Source organism: Cydia amplana, chromosome 16 (genome assembly GCF_948474715.1).
Source record: "Cydia amplana chromosome 16, ilCydAmpl1.1, whole genome shotgun sequence".
Lineage (NCBI taxonomy): Eukaryota > Metazoa > Arthropoda > Insecta > Lepidoptera > Tortricidae > Cydia > Cydia amplana.
Window position 1 is genome coordinate 7961334 of NC_086084.1, and position 25753 is coordinate 7987086.

The following is a 25753-nucleotide window of genomic DNA, read 5'->3' on the forward strand; positions in this document are numbered from 1 at the left end:
GCTGATTGAGACAGAAATTGTAAATGGATTTTAGTGATCACATATTTTAAATTTACAATGAAATAGCAATTATAATCTGTTCGGAAAGAGAAGAGTCGTGGAATGTATGGGCCCCATACATTCCACGACTCTTCTCTATCCGCCCAGACCCTAATAATGAACTATTTATTAATTGCTAAAGGTTATCTCGAAGAGATCGCTCATTCGCGATAAGACTGCATATTGTTTACTTCTACTCGTAATCATATTTTAAAATTGTATTCTGTATTTATCGATATACATATGTATAATCGGAAGTCGATAAACGAGAAGTCCATATGACAGCTCAAAAATGCTACGAGAATTCCGGGCTCTGGACATGACACAGGTCGAATAAAAAAATAATATTTAAGTATACTTAGAAGCCGCAGCGTATGTCGTTTATGTAGTTAGTAATTACTAGCCCTCATTACCGGGCCGCGGTGACACCGGCAATTACGCGCACGCGACCCCCTTCCGGCTCCGATCCGTAAGGCTTCCATCCGATACATTATTGTTAGACTACCTCGCTTAGACTCCGCATAACAACTCACAGTCACCACACACCGTCACGGTGTAGTGTTATATTATACAGTCAAGTGTAAAAATATGGATGCACTAGAACTATGGGACATATTTTTGAGAAGTTACTTATATGCACCCATATTTTTATAATTGACTGTACACAATGTACACCGTGTGCCGTACCCTTCTGGTGTATCTCACGTCAATGTATGCTACAACATGTTTATCCCTCGATATCTGTTGATATTTTTAATTTTGCACACACGGAATAGGTATGTAAAGTAAACGCATCCGTGAATAAACGATCGCATTTTCAATCTCGTGATAAACATGTGTATGACAGCGCCAACGTGTGGTAATAAATAAATCACGACTCGTGGCATATGCTCCGTCCAATAGGTAAGTGATCTGCGTTTTTCGATCATCGATGCCTTGCCTTTGTGATGCCGTCATATTCGAGGTTACTAACTTTTATTTGACCCCTTTATGAACAAATATCTTATATTAGTTTCTTGACCCCGTATCTACTAAGTTTTTGACTATAGCAAACTGTAATCTCGTGATCCGTAACGACACTAACAACACATATGATGTAGTCGAAGATCAATCTTATACCTGTTCATTAAGAGCTATAGCTCGCCTGCGTTCGATGCTATGAGAATAACAGCCTTGCAGCATGTGGTTTTATCAAACAAAGGAAGGCACTTTCCTTTTGAACTTTTGTACTTCAGTCGTTCATATGTACGTAATGTTTGTATATTCTACAAAATTTACACGTACTTAATCAAACTCTGTAAGTTATTCCCGAAAAGAAACCCAATCTCCGTTGTTATACCGATATAATTTTATTAGTGGAGTTTCCTTCACGGGTCAATCGCAAGTTTATGACAAATGGCAAAGTTCCTTGGTTACGTGGCGTAGGCGTGGCGCGTGCCGGAGTCCCGGAGCCCCACAAGTGCAGCGCAGCGAGGGGACACTGCTCCCGCGGGGGAGGGGGACAGGTGTTGCACGGCGGGGCCCGGCGCCGCCGCCGCCGCCCGGCTCACTCACTGTGCCACCACCCGACGGGAAGGGTCGCTCGCGGGCAATGCTCAACCCTGTGCAGTTTTATAATCGTGAATCAGTTGTGCTGGGATTTAAACTTTTTTAAATGCAGCTCCTTAATTTAAAATGGGAATTTAAGTGTAACTTTTATTTCTTGGATTACCGAGTGACATCAAACAGTTTAAAAACAATGAAAACTCGAACTACAAATTCGGGGAATGTGTCAAATGTGCACCTAAACTCAGTGATTGCAAATATGAGATTATGTGGTCGGTGTACGGACGGGTGTTGTTTGTGCGTGCGGGGCACGTGCGCGGGTCGATGGCGCGGCGCCTGCGCGCGCCCGCTGTCAGCCGACGGTCACCACCGGCCGCACTGACGACACCAACAGCGGTCAATTCGGTAACGCATCCGCTCTCTCCAGGGAAGGTGGCGTGTTCCCACCTCATAAACGGAAATATGTTTCTCTTTTGTAATTTGTTTGGGGCTGCGCCGCGCCGTAATTAGGTTTATGGCAAAAAAAAAAAAATACAATAGTTAACGAAATAATACCTACCTATCTACTTACTTAAATTAACTTTGTTACATGAACTTATTACAATAGGTAATATGGGATTGGAATAGGAAAGTTTCACTGTAGTTTTTTTTATCCAAGTCACAAAGGAAGCAACTTTTTTTTATTTATCCTTTATATTTTCTCATGATATCCATCAATGGACCATTGTATTCGGTCTTCGACCCGGCATTTCATTTGAATTAAATATGGACTACCTGCACTATCCCTTAAAAGATATGGGGAACATTGTACAAAGAATGTGAATGCTGAATGAATGCGATTTTTTTACCCCGCGGTACATTATCTTGCAAATAAGTTCAGTGTCCTTTGTCACGGTATTTAAAGCATCGGGGAGCCGACTGTTGTCTGAATGAAGAAATGTCGTTTGCAGAAAACTGGTGCTCGTCTGAAGATATTCTCAAACCCGGCGCCGCAGAGCACGGAGCGCGTGGTGCAGCTGGTCGGCGGGCCCGAGGCCGTCGCCGCCGCCGTGCGCGAGGTGCTCGACCTAGTGCGAGAGGTGACCGCATATATCGTATCTACTCTGTCTCGTAACGAGGCGCCGTCAACGTTCTCGTACCCACTCTACATCCACGCATTCCTTCGCAGGTGCCCATCAAAGGAGCCATGCAAAATTACGACCCCCACAACTACGACGACTACTACGCTGACGAATACGGCGGCTTCGGCAACGGCCAGGGCGGGGGCCCGCGCGGCGGCCCCGGCCGAGGAGGCCCGCCCCGCGGCGCGCCCCCGCCGCGCGGCCTGCCGCCCCCGGGCCGCGGGCCGCCGCCGCGCGGGGGCCCGCCCATGGGTCGCGGCGGCCCGCCCGGCCCTCGCGGCGGCTTCAACGACTTCTCCGGCCCCGGCGGACCCGGAGGCCCGGGCCCTAGGACCAACTTTAACGGCCCGCCTCGCGGCGGCAACTTCGCCGGCGGAAACTTTGGTGGGGGCGGCGGCGGCGGCGGCGGCAACTTTGGCGGTCGCGGTGGCGGCGGCGGCAACTTCGGCGGCGGCGGCGGCAACTTCGGTGGCGACAACAACCAACAGGAGACTACCACTCAGGTCACCATTCCCAAAGACGTGAGTATAATAATCACTATACCGGTTGTATTATTTAAAACGGTCGCGTGACATGTGTGCGGTTTACAAATAACGTGCGTATCGTTTCCAGTTGGCCGGCGCGATAATCGGCAAGGCGGGGTCGCGCATCCGCAAGATCCGCGCGGACTCGGGCGCCGGCATCGAGATCGCGGAGCCGCTGCCCGGCTCCAACGACCGCATCATCACCATCACGGGCACGCCGGCGCGCATACAGACCGCGCAGTATCTCTTGCAGCAGAGGTAATAATCACACCTCCGTTTTTATACCTGCACCTAAATACGCTGATATTTTTGGTTATGCAAAAAACGTGTAGGCGCTCTTTGATAGGTTGTACTTTGGACTGTCATATATTATTAGATTAGAATACCAGGAGTGTGACAGTCTGCCGCACTAATTTCTTCTATCTGATATCCATGTCATTACTAACACTGCATTGTTTTGGTACTAGAATGTTTGAAGAGTTCCCTGAGTTGGCACCAAACAAGTCTAAGATAAAGTAGCCTTTCCTAATCGGCCTCGACTGAGACGTCGTTGTCGTTTCAAGACAGGTAAAAAGACGAAAAGTATTTGTAGGAGTAGTGTTCCATATGTTTCTTCGATGGGATCTTGACAACTTTAGTATTTTTCTCTCATTAATATCATTATATTGTACATATATGGGATCGTATGTCATATGATCATATGACACGTATAGTAACTTTGTTAGGAGTCCTTTTATCACACTCATTAGGTATATTTCTGGTAAAACCTGTCATATCAGTAGTTTATATTTGTAGCTAATACCTCATTATCATCGTATCATTCATAAACTGGTCATCCTCATTTGTAACCATCTTAACAACACCTACACTTGTGCTAACATGAATGTGGTGATAACAATGTTTTAGGTGTGTCAACTAACGGGAGTCGTCTGCCGTGCGTTGTATGGAAGACTAGTGATTTTGTTGTTTGATTCAGTAACAAAAAATCACCAGTCTGCCTACAAAGTACCGGTGCCATCTTCGGACCAAGAGCTTCTTCATGCTGTCACTTGCCTTTAATTCTACTAACTTGTGTAATACTCTGTTTTTCATTCACTTGTGCATCTAACTTTTTTGGTAACACTTTACCGCCATACATCAGAAAGTAAACATTTCGAAGCGAGTATAGCGTATGCTGTGGCACGAGTGAGAAATTTTCTAGAGTCGTAACGTGCCTTGCCATTTCAGCTCCATATGCCGACAGATCTATCAATTAATCTAATGTATCCTAAAGGCGCTAAGCGGCGTCGACAATTGTTAACAAGTTTTATGTATGTCGTACATCTTTTACATTGTCTCATATATCTAACAAGCGGTACATACAAAGGGTTAACGTCTATGTATTTGTTTATGACATTTTGTATTAGTTGTTAATATCCTGTGTTCTGTTTGGCAGTGTTCACGAGAGCAACCCGAGCCTGGGTGGCGGCCGAGGCAACTTCTGATTGCAGTCTTCTTCTCGTCCGTAAGAAGTGCAACTCTATTGCAGCTTTACTGATCCACCTCAACACCAATAATGTACAATATAAGGCCGTGAGGCTCGCGTGACACTTTTCAGTAATGTATTTACAGAGTGAATTACAATATAATGATTAATGTAAGAGGAATGCATTTATCGTAATTTATATATTATATATAATAAATTTTACTAAGATCGTGTCAATAATTTGATGGGAATTTGTTACATCGATTGTATTTTTAAGTAAATAGAACTAGAATTAATAAAGTTTATTTTGCAAACTTTTAGTTTTAATTGTTCCAACCTAGCACTACTACTGTACAGGGAGAAACTATGTCGACGTCGATCGATGCCATCGACCGAATGGTGTGGTAACCTAAAAGATAGAAGTGGTCGCGGTAGGCCCTCAGTACGAGAAACTTATGACTTTTGCAGTAAGAAAGATTTTTAACAAGTTTTTTGTTTTATAAGTTCAACCCCTCTATATACTGACCTGAGCAAGCTAAAGATTTAAGCAGGAATTACGATGGTAGCGAGACTAGCTATTGGTTCAAACAGTGGAATCTTAGGCAGCCTCCACACTAGCGTCTGTTTACTACTTGGGCGTAAAGTCTATTTTTTTATTCCGTAGACTGAAATGACATTTCATAGTATGAACATCATGTGTCATCTCATACTATGAAATGTCATTTCAGTCTACGGAATAAAAAAATAGATTTTAGACATAGCAGCAGCCATAGAGCCACCCCAAACTAGCGTCTTCCGAACGTCGGCGTCTAAAACTCGGACGCCGACGCTCAAAAGACGCTAGCGTGGGGTGGGTCTAAGGGCCACCCCACACTAGCGTCTCCCGAGCGTCGGCGTCTTGTCAACTATGACTGCTGCTCGACGCAACGTTGGCGCAACTGCGCAGCTTCGCCATTTTCCATAGCGCTGACTAGAGCCACAGGCAAAAGCAATTGTTTTACAGGTTGTTTATAGAACTCTTTTAACAATATCCTGCAAGAAGATGGTGTAGTTCATACTATTTTTTTTCGACTTTGGTAACATAGTAAAAGGTTCATCATAACCTACCCATTCACTTTACATGAAATGGCCCTTTATATTTTCCTAGTCTGTCTTTGTCAATTTATTACACAATGTATTAAAACAAGATTGGAATATAAAATATGATATTTATTTCAAGAATCACATGTATTCTGTCTATTCTTAAAATAAGGCAATCTTATAAAATTGCTAAAATACCACCAAAACTTAAAGCTTTTGATCAGATCAAGTATACAAAACATGATGGTCATTGACTATGTCCCGGTGGCAGGTCGTCATCACTTGTATTTGTTAGCATGGCTTTTGTACTTGATTCCATAATTTCCACAATTTCATGCTTATCTAGATAAAAGAATACATAAACTAATGGTATCACAACTCCTAATATCAGCACACAGCAGAGTAGGTGATACCATTTCATACCAAAATCTGCACCATGTGATGTCAGTTCTTTCACAACCACTGTTTCTACTGTTTCACGCGGTTTATTTGGCAATAATTGGGTGTCCTCTGTGATAGGTTCAGCCGGCTCTACATCTGTATAAGGGATGACCGCTGGGGCTAGAGTACTGTTCATTACTATGGCATTGCAATCTATAGCAAAGTCATTGTTTCCATTTATTTCTTTATCTATATTTTGACTACCAGGCGGAAGAAGCTCATTGTGATTATCTATTACTGACTGTACTCCCGGCATAGTTTTAGATGTTGAAGGTACAGCATCCAAAGGTGGTGACATAATTTCCGTGAGTACTGAGTAGGGAGTGACCGGAACCTTAACAGTCCTTCTTGCATATATTTCATTATCTTTATGAATTTGGTTGATTCTCTTTAATTCCGCGATCTGCAAAAGGCAATGAACAACATTTACATAAAAACATCTGTGTGTTAAATAGGATTATATCTAAATGCAGATAATATATCTGACTAATAAAAGGATTATTACATGTATGCATCGGAGTTTATATGTGGCTTTCCATTAGAGAAGGGGATACTTCAACTGCAATAAGTATCTTTTTATCAGAATTTATAGGAATTTCACATGGAAACGTCCTTATTGCACTTGAAGCATAAGGACCATTCTGTAATGGAAAGCCACATATAGTAGGTAGTGGGTACCTACTTTTTTAAACAAATTTAAAACAATGTAATATCAATATAAACATAATGATGCTTTAGTTGCAATGTAATAATAAATACATATTTTAGGAATAGAGATGATTTCTACTTACGGAACAATGGAATCGTAACGCAATAGCTTGTAACGTGTCACCATCTTGAACCTGTGCCTCGATAAAATGATCTTGCGACTTCATCTTGTGTAGGGGAATTTCAGATGAATCTTGGCCGTCGTCCTTCTTCACAGTCATGTTATATCCGGTAAACTCATCCCCGTGCATGAGGCGCGTCCTGATAAACAACTTGTGTGAATTCATAACACGTAAACACCAAACAGGTTTCATTAACTATTTCGACACTTCTACACTTACCGTTGTTTCATTTTTAACTACTCTACCACTAACCACTAACATGACCTAAATAAACGTAAAACTACCTTAAATTGAGAATTATTTTAAGAAGACAAAATTATTAATGAAACAAAACAGCTGTTAACTTAACTCTTTGTTGATCAAAGAAACTCGGGATTTTTTGACAATTTGGATATTTTTTTTTTTTTTTTTTTTTTTGTTAAGGCATCGCGCTCCTGGCGCATTCAGCCAAACGAGTAAAACGGGGAAACGGAATTAAAGGATTACATTATAACGGGTAAGTCGGAATTTTGGAAAAGGATCAGGGAAAGGTAACGTATCATAAATTATAGTTTTATATTATGACGTGAAAGAAATGAATATAATATTTTAAATATATCTGGAGAGGAATCATTAAGATACAGGAGTGTAGTAATAGATGTGGGAAACGGAACTTTCAAATCTGACAGCTGTCTTAATAATGTAGAACGGTCATATAGGTTACAATTACAAGCAAAAAAAATATGGTTAAGATCAGCGGGATCAGTTCCGCAAATACATGCAGAACTGGCCACGCGATTTTGCATTTTCAGGTGTTCCGGAGTACATACATGACCCAACCTCATTCGGATTAACATACTGGTAGCCGGTTTTGATAATGAGATTTTAGCAAACCAAGGTTTGGCAGGAATTGATTTCTGAATGCTCCGATAATGTGACGCAGCGGCACCCGCACCAGATGTCCATAATTTCGTCCATTCCTTTCGTAGGAATAATTTAGGCAGAGTCAGCAGGTCTTCAGCAACATTCTTAAACGGAAACATGTCCCCACAACTGATGGCATCTCGAGCTAAGTCATCCACCCTTTCATTACCCTTAATCCCTCTGTGTCCAGGGATCCAGGCAATGGAAACCGAATAACCTTTAAGGTGACATTTTAACAGTAGGCTACGGATTTGATATACAATTGGATTATTCGATTTAGATTTGAAAGGAAATTTAGATATTGCCTGAAGTGAACTTAGGGAATCTGAGAAAATTATTGTTTTTTTGAGATGCATTATAATGATGAACTCTATTGCTTTCAGGATTCCAAAGCACTCACCACTGTACACAGAGGATTCCGGTGGCAACTTTATTTTTTGGTAAATATTAGATTGGGTGTGGACAACACCAATGCCAACACAACCATTGTCTGACATCTTAGAAGCGTCTGTGTACATATGATGAGCACCCAGACCATCTGTACCAATGAATCCCAGGAATTGTTGATTTTGTTCAACATCATTCTTGGAGACACCAATATTGAGGAGAACCGAAGGAACAAGAGTCAGAGAATCATATTCATATTGGAAAATGGGAAGTGTTGAAGAGCTAACAGTGGGAGCTGATATAGATTTAAGTTTTTGAAAACTTTTGATTAAACAAGGAGGACTCTTGTGTTTCCAATAGTTGGAAGAAGTTATTTGAAGCAGGAGGTTAGACAGGATAGCCCAGAGTTGGTGATTAGAAAATTGGGAACAACGGAAAAGAAACCTATCACAAAGATATTGGCGTCGTAAATGAAGAGGAGGCTCATCACACTCAACTTGCATAGCATTGATAGGGCTTGAATTCATGGCACCACAAATCAATCTCAATGCTTTAGATTGAATACGATCTAGTTTTTGGAAGCCAGCTGCATATCCTGGCTCTAACAAAAATGTCCCATAATCTAGAATACTTCTTATTAAAACATTGTACATTAGTTTCATGCAAAAAGGATGTGAACCCCACCAGACACCAGAAACACACCTGAGGATATTAATATTTTTTTCACATTTTGAAACTATATACTCACAATGTGGGAGGCCTGTTAATTTACTATCTAAAATGACACCAAGGAATTTAGTTTTATCTTTTACTGAAATGGGGCAGTTCCCAAATTGCACGTTGATTGGAGGAGGAAATAGTTTTCTAGTAAATAAAACCACAACACTTTTAGGAACAGAAAGTTCTAAACCATTAGAATCTAACCATAACTTCAAGGAACCTAAGGAACAAGTGACGGATCTACTTGCCTGTTCAGGAGAAAGATTTGATGAATAAAGTAATAAATCATCGGCATACTGTAAAATCCTAACTGAACCATTTAGGGAAGACTCTAAATCAGATGTATAGATATTATACAACAAAGGACTTAATACAGATCCTTGTGGTAGTCCTCTCCACACTAAACGAGATATTCTATTGTTGTCATCTATAAGAAGACTAATGGACCGTTCAGATAAAAGGTTTGTTACAAAGTTACTTAACATTTTTGGAATGCCTAACTTGAGAAGCTTTTCTTGTAACACTGAAACCAAAACATTATCATAAGCAGCACTTATATCAAGAAAAGCAGCTACTAACGACTCATTTTTAGAAAATGCCAATCTTATGTCTGCAATAAATATTGATAGACTATCATAGGTAGATCTACCTTTTCGGAATCCAAACTGGCTATGAGATAGTAATTGGTTCTTTTCAACAAAGAATTCTATTCTGTTTTTAATTAAGTGTTCAGCTACTTTTGCAAATACTGAGGAAAGGGCAATAGGGCGATAGGAAGAAACGTCTGATGCTGGTTTATTGGGTTTTAAAATAGGAATAACTATTTGGGATCTCCATGAATCAGGGACTATACCGGACTGAATAACCGAATTAATTATGTTTAAATAATAAGAAAGTATGCCATCACTGGCATTTACTAAAAATGAGTAGGGCACTCCATCTTCACCCGGAGCACTATCTTTTAAATTGCTTAATACACCTTTTAATTCCTCCATTTTAAAAGGGCAATTAAGAGTGGAATCTAAGGAAGGATCGTATAAAAAGGTTGCGGGCTGGAACACAAACTCTTCAGGAACAGATGAAGGTGCTAGTCTGTCCATAAATTGTTGCGCAAGATTAGGAGGCAGTGTACGCCTTGAGGGTTCGTTGAATGCATGTCTGAACCTTTTGATGTTGTTCCATACTATCGACGGTTTTACATTAGGATTTAGAGACGCACAGAATCGTCTCCAACCTTCAAACTTCTTCTTACGTAACAATTTCTTAGTATCACGCGCAACCTGCATGTACGATTCAAAGTTTTCAGTTGTCATTAAGTTACGATAACGTTTTTCAGCCTCCTTTCGTTTTTTAATAGCTAGGGAACAATCCTGATCCCACCAAGGAGGAGAGGGAATTTTATTAATTGCACTATTTTTAACAGGGAATATATCATCAGCTGCTTCTGTGATCACCCGGGCCAAAGCAACCGAGCAACCGACAACATCAGTATCATCTAAACTAGGCAAAATCAACAATTTCTTCTCTACGCAGCTTTTGAAATTTTTCCAGTCAGCATTACATAAATTGTACTTAAGCCTAGGGCTAAGTTTCGGAGATGGTCGTGAAGATGAAGGAAATGAGACTATAATTGGAAAATGATCACTACCAAATGTAGAATCAAGAGTTTGCCAGGTGAAAGAAGATGCAAGTTCAGCAGAGCAAATGGATAGATCAACAGCGCTGGGTGATTCTGTAGGTGCTGTACGGCGAGTCGGAGAGCCAGTATTTAGAACACAAAGATTGTGATCATCTAAGATTTTTAGAACACGATGGCCATTATAGTTGGATACTGAACTGCCCCAAAACTGATGGTGTGAGTTGAAATCGCCTAGAATCAACAAGGGCCTTGGTAGAGAGGAAATTATTTGTTCTAATTCGTTAAAAACAGACGATGATTGATGAGGAATATATACAGAGAGAATGCATATGTTATTTACAATGGCAGCGACAATTGAAAAATTATCGCTATGAGATGGGATATGAAGAGATGAAAATGATTCAGAATTCCTGACGAGTAAAGCTACTCCACCCCACCCGTCAGGACGGTCCTCTCTGAGGCATGAATAACCAGCAGCTCTGAGAAGAGCTCCAGGCTTAAGCCATGTCTCAGATAGGGCAAAAACACATGGATTAAATTTATTTAATAAATGAATTAAATCATGTTTTTTATTGATTACACTTCTGCAATTCCATTGTATTATATTGTCCATTATTTTTAATTGCAAATGTAAGAGAGTCAATCATAGGGGCAACGTGGGACGGTAAAGTAAGGTTTGGCTTTGACAAAAGAGATCTTAGGGCCTCGATAGACTCTGTGATTACTAGTCGATCTTCCTTTTCTGTTTCCTGACGAAGAGCACAACCGTTTGCAGAAGATGGTATGGAGTATTCACTTATAATGGCCCGATGTGCAGCCACATCATAGCCATGGGTAGTCTTTTTAACAGAAGGACGAGGTTTCAAAAAAATAGTTTTTTTGCTGCTATGGCTAGAAGAGCGCATATTCGAACTTGTGCCTGGAACTGAACTTTGGACACTGCTACGAGGTAAAACTGATTGAGTATGTGGTTGTGACACTTGTGACTTAACCATGTCTGCAAACGATTTCGATACGGCTGGGTGCAGTTTGACAGCTTCTCCATACGAGATGCAGTTATTTGCCATACTAACTTTGATTTCTTTTTGCCTTACATGTTCTGGGCATGACCTGTTAGTGGCGAAGTGAAAGCCGTTGCATAAACAGCAAATGGCATCCTCCTCCTCCACTAAACAGGTGTTTCCAGGATGCATTTCCCCGCACTTGAAACATTTGGGCTTCGAGCGACAGTTATTTTTAGTATGACCAAATTTACAGCATAAAAAGCATTGAATGGTTGGAAATATGTACAATTCGACGGCGAGAGAGTTGTAGCATGAAAAGACTCGTTTCGGTAATACTTGACCATCAAATGTCAATACGACTGTCTCTGAGGGTTGCCAGGTAGTAGAACCATTAACCACGACTCTGTGGTTCAAACGTCGCACTTTTAGTACTTTTCCACACCCCACGGGCACGGAAATGTTGGAAACAATTTCCTCCTCCGACCACTCTGCAGGAATACCGCGAACCAAGCCCATACGGGTCACGGAAAATGACGGAATGTATGCCGTAAGATTTTCTGACTCAAGACACGTATTGGTAACAAATAAGTTCGCATCTACGTAATTTGAAAATGACATTGCTATACGCGTCCTACCAATACGCTTAACACTTCCATTTATAATGTTTTTGAAGCCTTTTTTGACTAAGAATTTCCCAAAAGACACCGGGTGTAGAGATGATTTTGCATCGGTTTGTTTAATTTGGACGTGCACCGTAAAGGGAGCAACATCTGAAGATGAAAATAAATTCCTGCCAACCTTGGCGCCAGTAGTGTCATTGTTTGTATTTAATTTATCCGAAGAGTTTATGGTAGGCTGAATATTAGACTTCGAAGGAGCTTGTGTGTTTTGTATGTTCTCCTGACAATCGCACGAATAGTCCCCGCCATTATTTTTCCTTCTTTTTTTATTACATGCTTTGCATAGTTTGTCAATTTTATTTCTTTTAAGTTCACTCCTGCTATCCACAGAAGTGTCCGTGTCCATAGCTGAATCTATCGTTACATTACTTCCGACCTGGAGGTTTTCACCTCCAGGGTCCGGGGGTTCTTTGTCCCCCATTACATATATACAAGAAAAACTTACCAACTACGACGAAATCACACTAATTATATATACAAATACAATAATATATACAAACTATGTAAGAAATTATGTACAAATTACCGATTCCCTGATCTACAATATTAAAATTGAAATTAAATTTACAAGAAACCTAAAACTTGACCGCCACGTTTCACGTTTCCCGCGCTTTTTTCATTTGGATATTTTATTTGACATCTGAGTAGCCCATAGATATTACAACTCTATACTCTGCCATATCATCCGGATTTCGCGATTTTTAAAGAAGTAACAGACTATCGCACCGGACCGCGACCTTGGTGCGGTGCGGCGCATTTATCGATATAGTTAGTCAACCAAATCTTGTCAGTAAAAAAAGGCGCGAAATTCAAATTTTCTATGGGACTATATCTCTTCGCGCCTACATTTTTCAACTTTGCCGCCTTTTTCTACTGTCAAGATCTGGTTGACCAAGTATAGTGTGTAAGCTTCAGGCCGAAAGCCCCCCATTCACACTCCTACCTTGTAGTCCGCCTCATTGGGTAGGATTGTGTATGGGGGTCGTGGACTACGTGCCGTCCTACAACACCCAAGTAGGATGGCTCTTGGGTCCTACAAATCCTGCAAGCCCCGCCCACTGCTGTAGTCCGCCGCGTAGGATTGTGTGTGGGTTGTCGTCCTACGTTGCGGACTGCCGTGTTTGACGTATGACAACAATGCGCGCCATTTTTTTGAAATTTATAAAGAAAATCGCTGTTTGTCGAACCAAAAATCACCCAATCACCCCAACAAACAATGGAGGAATAGGCATCGCAACAATTATTTCCAATACTTAAGAAATATGACGCTCTCTGGCGAATTTTTAGCAATTTCTTTTCTCACAATCTATTTTTATCCAATAACAAGAAAATACATTTTTTATTGCACTTAACATTTTCAAGAGTAAGTAGACCGACACTTGTGAGAAACGAACGTACTGATGATGGACGGCAAAATGTGTGTGAGCTATTTCTTGCTCCGTACTCTCATATATATATTATACTACTCTTTGTCCGTACTACTCCGTAGTCCTGCAAGGCGTACTACAATGTAGGAGGGTGTGTGAGCTATATCCTACTCCGTAGTCCTGCGAGTCGGACTACATGTAGGAGTGTGAATGGGGGGCTTTAGAGGGATGAACATTTTCAATGGATTGTCGATTGATTTTGACAGATAGTAGCATGATAGTAGTGCTTTATATTGCTTGCTTCCAAAATTTTAAGATTCCTTGCCACAAATATTTTGTATTTAATATTTATGTCAGAATAATAGAATAAACCATATCTATTTCATAAAGAAGCGGTCGTTTAACTTATATAATCAAACGCTAAGTTAAAGTGACACTAACAGGAGTTCGGCAAATAAATGAATCTACAATACAAAACTATGGACGCAAGCATCTTATAACTTGATTTTAAACTTGTTTAAGTTGAATTTATAAGTCGTCTTCATGTTGATCCTATGCCACAATTATTTTCGCGTCACCCAAAATAACAAGAATGATAACGACGACATCCAGCATTTCAGTAAAAAGAAGTTTGTGTTCGGATTGTTCATCCTTTTGTTGGTTGATGTATTGTGGGTGGTGTCATCCGAGCTGACAAAGGTAAACCTTGCATGTGTTGCAGTTACATTTTGTCATAGGGAAGGAAATAGATCTGCTAAGTTTTCTATGGGATAATAATGATATTCTAATGTGATTACTCCACTGTATCTGTATGTAATGACGACTGTTAAGAATATTTGTATTTTTTTTTTCAGTACATCTATGTAGAGGAAAAAATAGATAGGCCCTTCCTGGTGTCCTACATACGCAGCTCTTTGTTATTTGTTTACCTTGTGGGGTTGTGTTTCTCGCCGCCCACCCGGGACCCCTGTAGACCTGCCGATTACACAGTAAGTTGGTTATAAATAAAATGAACACACACTCAACTCACACAACGTTTATACAAGTCATATGAGTATTTTTCTTTAAATATTGTTAGTTGTTGAATCTTGATATGCCCAAATGTATACCATTGTCACATCCAATATTTGCATATTGGACAAGATCTAACTAGGTGAATTATATTTGTATTTTTATTAGACAATAATCTCGTTATATGTCGAATAAGGATGCCCTAAAACTAATATGTTTGCATATATTCATGTTATCAAGGTTAAATTTCACCTATCTTGTTTCATGACATCACAGATAACAATTGCCAAGTACAATAAAAAAAAAGAATTTACTGATTTGAAGTACAAGTATTTATATCAGTACAAATAATAAATGTCAAAATAGGAATGTACTTATCATGCTTTTTTTTTTTAATTTTCAGCAGTTGTTAGAACCCAATGCTGAGGCAGATGAGGATAACTTTTTTACTGAATCAAACAACAGTCTGGTAAGTTATAAAACAGAAGTGTATGGTTGCATGGAGTGAATGTTGTTATGCCAATTAGTACTGATGTAAACAAATAAACATCCAAATTGTGAGCGGAAAGAAAGTCCTTGTATCAAAAAAAATAACCCGGAGTCCGCTGCCGCACAAAAGCAACTAGTAATATGATAATATTTTCATAAGCTTGATTTCGTACTATAAACTTATGCCTAGTTTAGGTATGTATGAATGTTCAACATCATCTTAGTTAGTCCTGACTCACTTGGAAACCTGATTCCAAAAACTGACATAGGTATTACTGAAAATGACTAGTCTGGTTACCTTACCTCACAGTGTTTTTCTTCACTGAAAACCAGAATAGGTAAATATCAAATTGTATTTTGTACATAGGTACTAGTACTAGTTGTTCTGAAAGTAACACAACTTACTGCTAGGCTACCAATCACACCAATGTTTCAATATAAGAAAAATGTTATGAAATTAAGTTTACTATAGTTTGTTTTTTTTTTGCATTAGAAATTAGGTAAACAATTTTGATGCGTCTTTTAATTGAAAAACACATTTTAAAAATAAGTTACGGCAAATATGTAACAATTATGAATCTAATGCGATCATTTATATTCTTCTGCTTTCATAAGTAATAGTTTTTGATTTTTAAAAAGCGTTTTTCAATTAAAAGACATGTCAAGATCGTTACCTTCTTGCAAGTTCTTTTTAATGCTAAAAAAAACGAACTATAGATGCATATAAGAATTATAAATGTACGTGTAATGTCACTGGGTGACAAATGTTACAGTAAGTGTCTCATGTTATGAACAGGGAGACTCGACATTTGTGCCTGTCCGCGCCGGAGAGACAACAGACAGTGACGATGCGACTCCTCGTGCAGTGCGCTTCAACAAAGTGGCTGAGGTAACTTTCAAAATGTAACAACATTATTGGTATTGCAAAAGGAAAGAGTAATTTAATTTTAAATAATTCAAAAGGAATTCTAAGGGTGAATAAACTTTTTAGTCTCACTTGTTACCATGGTTACTTTCCGCTGGACAGCTCTTAAAATAAAACCATGTTTTACAGTATTTAAATTGACCAAACATGCATTTAGCGGTAGTGATGATGTTACGAATGCATATATGCCATTTACTAAATGGGCCATCTACTGAGCATGTTAGTTGTTAGTAGAAAGTGATACAACATTTCTTCTAACAATCTCTACCACTAATGTTCCTTGGATAACGGAAAGATGAATTAGATGAACAACACAAAAAGTTGATCCACCCAATGATCATTGAAGTACGAGGGGTATTCAAAATATTCTCGGTATGAGAATGAAAACAAACAAGTACGAAAAGTTTGATATTTTTATTTTTCAATATACTCCCCCCCTATGTTCATACACTTAAAAGATCGATCAATTATTTTTATTAATCCTGCATAAAAATATTTTTTATCTTTGGTGTAAAAATGCTCCTCCACTGCCGCCTTCAATGCTTCATCATCGGAAAATTTATTTCCACGCAGATCCTTTTTAAGATTGGGGAACAAAAAGAAGTCACTGGGGGCTAAGTCCGGACTATACGGTGGGTGAGTAACAGTTTCAAACCCACATTCAACAATAGCTGCCTTGGCAATATGAGCAGTATGGACGGGGGCGTTGTCATGCAGAAGCATAACACCTTTGGTTAACTTTCCTCGCCTCTTTTCTTTGATTGCATCCTTTAATTGACGTAGAATGTTAGCGTAGTACTGTCCTGTGATATTTACACCTTTTTCTTTATAATCGATCTGTAATACTCCTTCACAATCCCAAAATATCGTGGCCATGACCTTGCCAGCTGAAGGGATGACCTTGAACTTCTTGGGATGAGCTGAACCCTTAATGTGCCACTGCATGGACTCTTGTTTACTCTCTGGGTCATAATGATGAACCCAGGTTTCATCTCCAGTAACTATTCTTTGCAGCACCTCATCAGGATTTTCACCGCACAGGTCAATAAAATCGGAACAACAAGCTACACGCATGCCTTTTTGAAGCCGAGTCAGCATTCGCGGAACCCATCTTGCACTTACTTTTGACATATTAAGATGGTCATGGATAATATCATGTATGGTACCAATAGAGAGATTGGTTACTTGTGCTATAGATTTTACCTTCACTCGACCATCTTCCAATATAAGTTTTTCCACTTTATCAATATTTTCTTGTGAAGTAGCTACTACAGGCCGGCCAGGTCTAGGGTCGTCTTCAACACTCTCCCTTCCACGTTTAAACTCGCTTGACCACTTTTGAATGGTAGATAAAGAAGGAGCAGACTCACGGTAAACACAATCCATTTCCTCTTTTATGGTTTTTTGATTTTTACCCTGTTTTGTCAAGAATTTTATCACGCATCGATGTTCTAATTTAGTTAACATTGTCAATTCCCACATGATGTTCATGTTTGTTCAGCAATTGCAGAAAAACAAAAGAACATCTCGCTTCGAATTATACTTTTTTTTAATGTCAATGAATAAACCTTAGCGGCCAGTAACGAAAGAAATTTTAGAAGAGGTTGTAAGATATCAATACCGAGAATATTTTGAACGCCCCTCGTAGCAGTGTGGTTGTCTTGGCATATCATTGTTGTCGCCTCCACGAGACCACCAATCAATCTTGGAATTGCATAAAAACTGTTAGAAATCATAAAATTATACTCACAATTTATTATGAACGCAGGTTCTAACAAATTAGAATTACACTAGTGCATTTTGAATGAGCTTCAAGTGGTGTTTGAGTAATGATTATGATTACACCATGATTGCTTCCGTACTGTGGATGTCTCACTAACGACTAACAACCCAATTTAAACAAATTACATAACAAAACCGCACGTATTAATAGTACGTATAGGGATCATGTCAATGGTTATAAGTTATAGTTGTTACTTTGCAAGACTAGTAACTACTGACTAGACTACTACTAGGTGAATTGCCAGTCAAATGTATTAACATATACGTAGGTAGATATATAAAATAATATCGGGTAGGCGAAGATTTCTGAAATGACAGCATTCAAGCATTCTTCCCACTCTTAACCCCTGTTTTTACCTCCCCTTTTGTGAACGTCTTAGCTAAACACATAAAAAACAATAACTTGTATTTGTAGTAGTTAGTTTTAATAATGTATGTTTGTTTTGTCCTGGTTGTAGGTAGATCTACATTCGATTCTCATCTGAGTGAACTGCGTCGTGGATATTCACCGGCCAATTGTCTTCATAAAGCACGTGCCTTCCTAAACCTTGACGTTGGCGGAATCATCGACAATATCGATGGAGCCATAACACCCAAAGATTGATTGAACCCCTGTTTTCCTAGGATAGCGGTGCCGTCATACAGCGGTCGTCTCCATACAAAATAATAAGGCTAAAATATGAATGAATAGTATTTTCCTCGTTTGTAATTTATTACTACGATCAAAGTAAAACCCAAGGTATACCAAGGTATAGAACCGGCGAATGATCGTGTCAATGTTGAACAGGTACGGGTGATGTCCGCGGCGATGGCGGGCGAGGCGCTGCTGGCGCGGCTGTCGTGGGCCGCGTCGGTGCGCGCCAGCGAGTTCGCGCAGCGCCGCGCCGCCGCCGCCGCCACGCGCCGCCACCTGCGCATGGCGCTCGTGTTCACAGTGCCGGTACGTATCGAGTACACTAAAGCTTTGGATTCCTCCGAAAACGGTGCCGTCATATAGCGGCAGCAAAAGACGGCCGTCTTTACGGTGGCGACATGTGGAAAGTACCACGGCGTCATAACACACCGTCATCCACCAAGGTCAAAGCGGCAAATTTGGAAAATGTAGGCGCGATGGGATAACGTCCCATAGAAAATTTTAATTTCGCGCCTTTTCCTACTGACAAGATTTGCTTGATCATCTATAATTTACTTGGAGGATGAAATATCATCAGAAGAGGAAAATAATCGTAGTACGGAATCATTTATTCAAATCTCGTGTCATTTATTCAAAATGGCGTCACCGCTATCTAATAAAACGTTCACGAAACTATCGACACCGTCATGACGGCCGTCATCTTACGTTACGTTGACAATCAACGTAACGTAACGCCGTCTAGGAAACCGCGCCATCTTGTTTGCATAGACAACGTTCTAGTGACGTCAGTCAACGCTATATAGCGGCCGTAATATGACGGCACCGTTCGGAGGAATCCAAAGCTTTAACGTTACCTAAATTATAGTTTGTCAAATGACTGTCTCATTTCAAACATAGACAGAGAGAATCATACTGTCTTTGTCTTTCAGTTCTTACACTAGTAGGTACTAGCACCAAAAAAAAGGATGTTTATAGTTTTTTTTTTGTTCTTATTGACTGACAATTTGTTTTGACCTTACCTTCTACACGGTCGAGTATTATGTGTAAAGGCCTGTCTCCATATTGCGCGGCAGACTATCGAACATTGGCTCGCGAGGCAGCCGCGCGCAATGGATACCGGGTTGGCTCGCGAGCCAACGCGATCTGATCGAGTTGGCTCGCGCGGCAGCCCGGTATCCATTGCGCGCGGCTGCCTCGCGAGCCAATGTCCGATAGTTTGCCGCGCAATATGGAGACGGGCCTTAACGTATACGTTATAATGTTCCCTCGTAGTGGTTCATCTCGAACTACCTGTACCGGCTGTCGCTGCGCAGCGCGCGCACGGGGTCGGCGACGCTGCTGGCGTCGGCGGCGGGCGCGCTGGCGCTGGCGCTGGGCGCGCTGCTGCGGCCCGCGCCTGCCGACCGCCTCACGCCGTGTCGGCTCGCCGGCGCGCTGCTCACCGCGGCCGGCCTGGTGACCACTATACACTGATACACTCACACTTAGAGATACATGGCGGTGATCGTGTCATCACGTTGACGTGTGTCATGAAAATCATAAAAATTGTTGTAATATAGGCAATAAACCCAAATTGTAGGAGGTTTAAAAAAAAATAAAAATACGGTGGTGGTACATGAGTACATTTTTATAAAGTATGTAGTTCATCCGGAAATATGGCAAAAATTCGTTGATTATAAACTGAAATAAATGTCATATACTAAGAAAAAGTGACCCAAGCCTCCAGTGCCCCAGGCTGGAATCGAACCAGCGTCCTCTGCTATCGCGACAGGTGCCTGTTGCAACTCGGCCACTGGGCCACATCGGCATAGGTCGAATTTTTCCAAGTATATGCACTTCATACTGAAGGCTTATGGCGCCCCCTGAAAATAATTTAATTTGTTCTAATATGAATTCATTGATTGTATTACATGGTGTAAAGTTTAGTTTGTACGTCGAGTCTGGCCATTAGGGCCCCATACACATACATTCCACGACTCTTCTCTTTCCGAACAGACTCTAACTCTAGTTATCAAAAGTTGATGTTTGACCATTGAGTTACCTACCACAAAACATAAGGCGTCAAATATCGCCCTCTTTTTAACCTTTTAACCGCCAGCAATTTTTGATCGAGCGTGCTCGTGTCGCCACTGACAGTAATTGTACCACGCAGAGTAAGGTTGGCATAGTTACGGGAGTTATAAATGTGCTGTAAAAACCAAATCAGATCTTTGTCTTATTTATCAGACTGTGACGAAATGAGCTGGATATGTAATGTCTTATATAGACTCTGGCGGTTAAAGGGTTAAATTGTTAAATTCGGCGGCACGATTTACACATCTTTTACAGTGAATCTGAGTAGGTATTAGTTTGATGATGGTGAAACCTGGCCCCTATTTCACCACGGCGACAGGTGCGACAATTCGACAAATGTCACTGTTGCTGACGTCACAGGCATCCATGGGCTACGGTTACCGCTTACCATCGGGCGGGCCGTATTCCTGTTTGCCACCATCACTGTATTACTTAAAAAAACTTAATTATATCGGCAAAAAACAGGTATTTCTCTTTCGAAGTTTATGATGATGATGATGACAATTGTCACACGATTTAATAGAACTTTCGGTATATCTTGACAGGAAATGAGTTCTGTGTCGGAATTTCGTGACAATTGTCATTAGCTTCGCAAAATAAGTACTTATTTATTGGCGATATAATGGAGTTTTTTTTTAATTCATGGTAATGGTAATCGGTTACCGTAGTCTATGGAGGCTTGTGACGTCAGTAACAGTGATGTCGACAATTGTCGCACCTGTCACCGTGGTGAAATAGGGGCCTGGTGGTTCGGCAGGTGATGGTCGGAGTGTGGGAGCAGGCGGACTGGGCGGGCGTGCTGGCGGCCCTGGGCGCCGCGCTCACCTACGCGGTGCACCTGTTGCTCATCCGGCTCGAGATGCGGAAAGGGGACGGGATCAACTCGCCGCTGCTAGTCGGTCAGTGCCTTGGAGGATACAACTAAACGGAGTAGCCATTAACAGGCTTTCCCCTCTGTCGAAAATAGGCGGCCAACGGTCATACACAATGTATGGACTGACGTTTATCTGACATGGCTATTTTTACGTTACGCATACATTTGACGTTCCCCTCCCCCGCAAAAATCGGCAGACTGTTTTGTACAGAAAATTACAGACATGGCGTCTCCGTTTGATTATATCCTCCAAGGTCAGTGCGCTCATACTAATATGAAGAGATCCTTCACTTTCTATGTCTGATGCACGGGAACTGCTGTTCTGAATTAAAGTTTGGGTTGGGTTTGGGCTTTTGAAAATTCATAATTTACTAGGTAACAAGTTTAATGATAGGTATAGGTAGTTCCACGAGAGTTAAGGAGAATGATTGCACACACAGCTACATGAAGTACTGATTGCAAAAAAGTGAATGAGTCAAATTGTAAATGTAAATAAAAACGCTTAATTATATTTTTATTAGGTACCTATCAAAAACAGTAAAAAAAAATTATATATTTTATAAATTATCGTCACTTAGCATAATTATCTTCTTTTGATTCGTTGAGGATAATTACGCATATCTGACCTTTATTTATTCATATAACCCATTTATTTAAATAAAATCGGTCAAGATAATCAAGATATTTTAGTTTATGTTTTGTTTGAAGTCGATGAATTGTTTTATGTTCTATGTAATACTCAACAAAATAATTAAAAGAAACTTTTTGGTCTTTCTCGCAATTCACCGTCGAACTTGCTATCGGTACAATATACGAACAGTAATTTCAAATCGCTGTCATCACACGACAGTGTCGTCGTGTGCGTGGCCTCAACTCTCGTGGAACTACCTATACTTTCGCTTAAATTGACTTTCTGTATTGTTCGAGAATAGGGATGATGACACATGTTGAATTTTGTAACAAAATCTAGTAAAATAGATAGCAAACAAGCAATTTATCACAATAATGTGGATATTAAAATAAAATATTGAAAAATTATAAAAATACAGGACCTGAAAGTTTCAAAATTTAAGTTTTTTTTAACTTCCGAAAACGATAAAGTAAGGGTACCATTCGATACCTTACATTTCATGCAATAAAATATTGTATAGCAACTATATACATAAAGGCAATATTTCACCGACAAAAACGCAATTTTCTTGTTTTGCCCATACTACAAGATGGGCGATGACGTCACGGCCCTTGTCCGTTTTGTATAGGGCGTTTCGCGAGTGAAGTGCGACTGTCGGCCTTTGACTACAATTTCTGACTTTTGTGTTACTTTAATGCAATGGGTCCCATATAGACATTTGATCCTAAAAACAAACCCGATCGATTGATACCATAAAAAAAAATTAGTCATGTAGCCTATTGTAATTGGTAATGTTGGGCAGGTCTGGTGGGGTGCTTGTGCGGGCTGGGCGGCTGGGCGCTGGGCGGCGCGCTGGCGGCGGGCGGCGCCGAGCGCCTGGCGCTGCCCGCCGCGCCCAAGCTGTGCTGGCTGCTGCTCGACGCGCTGCTCGGCCCGCTGTTGCTCGAGTCGCTGTGGCTCTGGTCTGATTACACATTTCTTTACTAGCCTCTGTTTATGTCCCATACGGTTGTTGACACACGTTGAATTTTATAACTAAATCTAGTTAAATAGATAGAAAATGAGCAATTTATCACAATAAATTGGAAACTTAAAAAATATATGGGAATAATAAAAAATACAAGACGTTAAAGGTTAAAAAAAAATCGCCAAAATAGGAAAAAATCATGGCAAAAAAATACATTTTATTTAAAAAAAATAACGCAATAGTTCACCGACAAAATCGCAATTTCCTTGTTTTCCGTACATCGAAACGGCATCTAACGTTACATGGTGACGTCACGATGTATTGTCATTTTGTTAGAAGCGTTTCGTCAGTAAAGTGCGGGTGCCAGACTTCGACATCATTTGTGTTTTGTATTGATTTAAGACAATGGCTCCCATACAGACATTTTATCCTCAAAACAAATCTGATCGACTGATACCATTCATTAAAAAAAATGTCAAATACCCTATTGCTGGATAAATAATTTTGGCCATGGCCGGCGTCTCTGCTCGCTTAGACACATACGAGACATCCCACGACGAATGGCCGCGACCTTGATTCTAAGCTTTGTTTAAACTTTATTTCTAGCGGTTTATTTAGACTACTTCCTGGCTAGCATGTATTGCGCGAGGGGCGAGTACAAACAACAGTTGGAAAGTACATTAAACGGCCAAGAAATAACGGAGCGGAAGCGAACGAGGATTATAGACATCGCGATTCTTAGAAATTTGAGAATACGGTATATGTTAATCGTCATATCACTTTAGCGTCGTCCATGCATTTTTTGTCACAACTAATTCTGGTAGCCTAGGACCCGCTCCGCTACCTTAACGCGTACCGCCCAGGGTCGGTTGCACCAAACTGTTCGTATCGTTAAAGAGTTAGCTAAATTTTTATGTACTTATGGAAAGTTTCATAGTAAAGCGCCGGGGCGCGCCGGCTAAAGTTGATCAGTCTGTCAAATGTGGTTGGTGCAACTGGCCCTTAGGCTTAGCACGCACTGCGGTTTTTAAAAAGCGGTTCCGCTACCGCAAGAAATGTAACGTACGGCATTCTTAAATCGCAAGTGCGTGCGCTTATAAAGAATGCCGTACGTTACATTTTTTGCGGTAGCGGAACCGCTAAAAACCGGCTAAGTGCGAGTCGGACTCGCGCACGGAGGGTTCCGCACCATCAACAAAAAATAGAGCAAAACAAGCAAAAAAACGGTCACCCATCCAAGTACTGACCCCGCCCGACGTTGCTTAACTTCGATCAAAAATCACGTTTGTTGTATGGGAGCCCCACTTAAATCTTTATTTTATTCTGTTTTTAGTATTTGTTGTTATAGCGGCAACAGAAATACATCATCTGTGAAAATTTCAACTGTCCAGCTATCACGGTTCGTGAGATACAGCCTGGTGACAGACGGACGGACGGACGGACAGCGGAGTCTTAGTAATAGGGTCCCGTTTTTACCCTTTGGGTACGGAACCCTAAAAACCGCAGTGCGTGCTAAGCCTAAATGGCATGTCGACCGATCGCAGGGGCCGGTCGCTGACGTCGTCGCACGTGGCGACGATGGCGCTGTCGCTGACGCTGCCGCTGGGCGCGGGCTGGGACGCGCTGGCGGCGGGCGGCGCGTGGCGGCCCGCCGCGGGGCTGCTGGCCGCCGCCGGCTGGCTGCTGGCCGCCGCCGACCCCGCCGCCGACCCGGCCGCCGTGTGGCTCAGGTCCAGGCTAAGGACGGATGGCTTCGAGTGAGTATCTCGCATGAAGTGTTTACGAGGATTGCGACTATGGGCGCGGGCTCGGACGCATTATGGGCGGGCGGCGGGACTGCTGGCCCGCGCAAGCTGGCTACTAGGCTGCGCACCGATGACTTCGAGTGAGTACTTATAGTATACACTTATATATCGTCAGGTGACAAGCAAAACTCACTAATATACCATCACAAGTTCATAGCCATAGTAAACCATATTAGTACTAAAAGAAAGTGTCTGGCTGAGGTCTCAAGTTGGTTTTAGTGACACTCTGAACATATCTTGGGTGCAATGGGTTACTTTCAGCCCTTGATTAACAATCTACTACTTCTTCATATTGACGACCGGTCTGGCCTAGTGAAGCCTGTGAAGCCTATGGTCCTGGGTTCGAAACCCGGTAAGGGCATTTATTTGTGTGATGAGCACAGATGTTCCTGAGTCTTGGGTGTTGTCTATGTATATGTAGGTATATTATATTATATATATCTTTGTCTGAGTACCTACAACACAAGCCTTCTTGAGATCACTGTGGGACTTAGTTAATTCTTGTACGAATGTCCTATAATATTTATTTATTATTCATATTGTAATTCCCAATTCTCAAACTGTTTATTGATGCATCCATTTCTGAAAATATATACGAAAGTGAGTTTTCATCATACAACATAGTCGTTTATTTACAGGGTAATAAGAAATATCCCAGACCTGGACGAGCAATCGGAGGCGCTGATGTCCGCCGACGAGCCGACGTAGCGAGCCTCGCAAACAGTTCGCGCGGACACGTCTTGTTATGCCTAGTCTGAGCTGAGCATCCGACCCGCTGCGGTACACCTCACCTGCATCGCTGGCAGCCTGGTACTTT

General features: G+C 41.1%; 3 protein-coding genes across 8 annotated transcripts in view; 2 read left to right on the top strand and 1 right to left on the bottom strand.

Annotated features, from left to right (window-relative positions):
• Window positions 1-5008, top strand: part of LOC134654969 (heterogeneous nuclear ribonucleoprotein K) — a 46683-nt gene extending 41675 nt beyond the window's left edge. For 4 of the 6 annotated variants that reach the window (XR_010097395.1, XR_010097393.1, XR_010097394.1 and 1 more), the window contains 6 exons: window positions 2535-2663; window positions 2753-3226; window positions 3318-3487; window positions 3697-3796; window positions 4136-4302; window positions 4665-5008. Coding sequence is in view for 2 of the 6 variants with exons in the window: in XM_063510421.1 (XP_063366491.1) it covers window positions 2535-2663; window positions 2753-3226; window positions 3318-3487; window positions 3697-3748 (825 nt within the window). In the remaining 4 variants the exon portion in view is untranslated. The remainder of the gene's footprint in view (window positions 1-2534; window positions 2664-2752; window positions 3227-3317; window positions 3488-3696; window positions 3797-4135; window positions 4303-4664) is intronic. The other 2 variants (XM_063510421.1, XM_063510422.1) reach the window with 2 other exon arrangements.
• An 874-nt stretch (window positions 5009-5882) lies between these two features.
• LOC134654979 (lysM and putative peptidoglycan-binding domain-containing protein 3) lies at window positions 5883-7444 on the bottom strand. Its single transcript, XM_063510433.1, has 3 exons — window positions 7265-7444; window positions 7007-7184; window positions 5883-6618 (listed from the first exon to the last, which is right to left on the bottom strand). Exons 1-3 carry the CDS (start codon window positions 7273-7275, stop codon window positions 6022-6024), a joined length of 786 nt encoding a protein of 261 aa, XP_063366503.1. The 5' UTR covers window positions 7276-7444; the 3' UTR covers window positions 5883-6021.
• A 6623-nt stretch (window positions 7445-14067) lies between these two features.
• Window positions 14068-25753, top strand: LOC134655178 (solute carrier family 35 member F5). The gene is made up of 10 exons (XM_063510630.1): window positions 14068-14444; window positions 14600-14734; window positions 15160-15225; window positions 16042-16134; window positions 18740-18892; window positions 19859-20041; window positions 21417-21558; window positions 22967-23126; window positions 24676-24888; window positions 25575-25753. The coding sequence occupies exons 1-10, from the start codon at window positions 14289-14291 to the stop codon at window positions 25642-25644; spliced, it is 1371 nt and encodes a 456-aa protein (XP_063366700.1). The 5' UTR covers window positions 14068-14288; the 3' UTR covers window positions 25645-25753.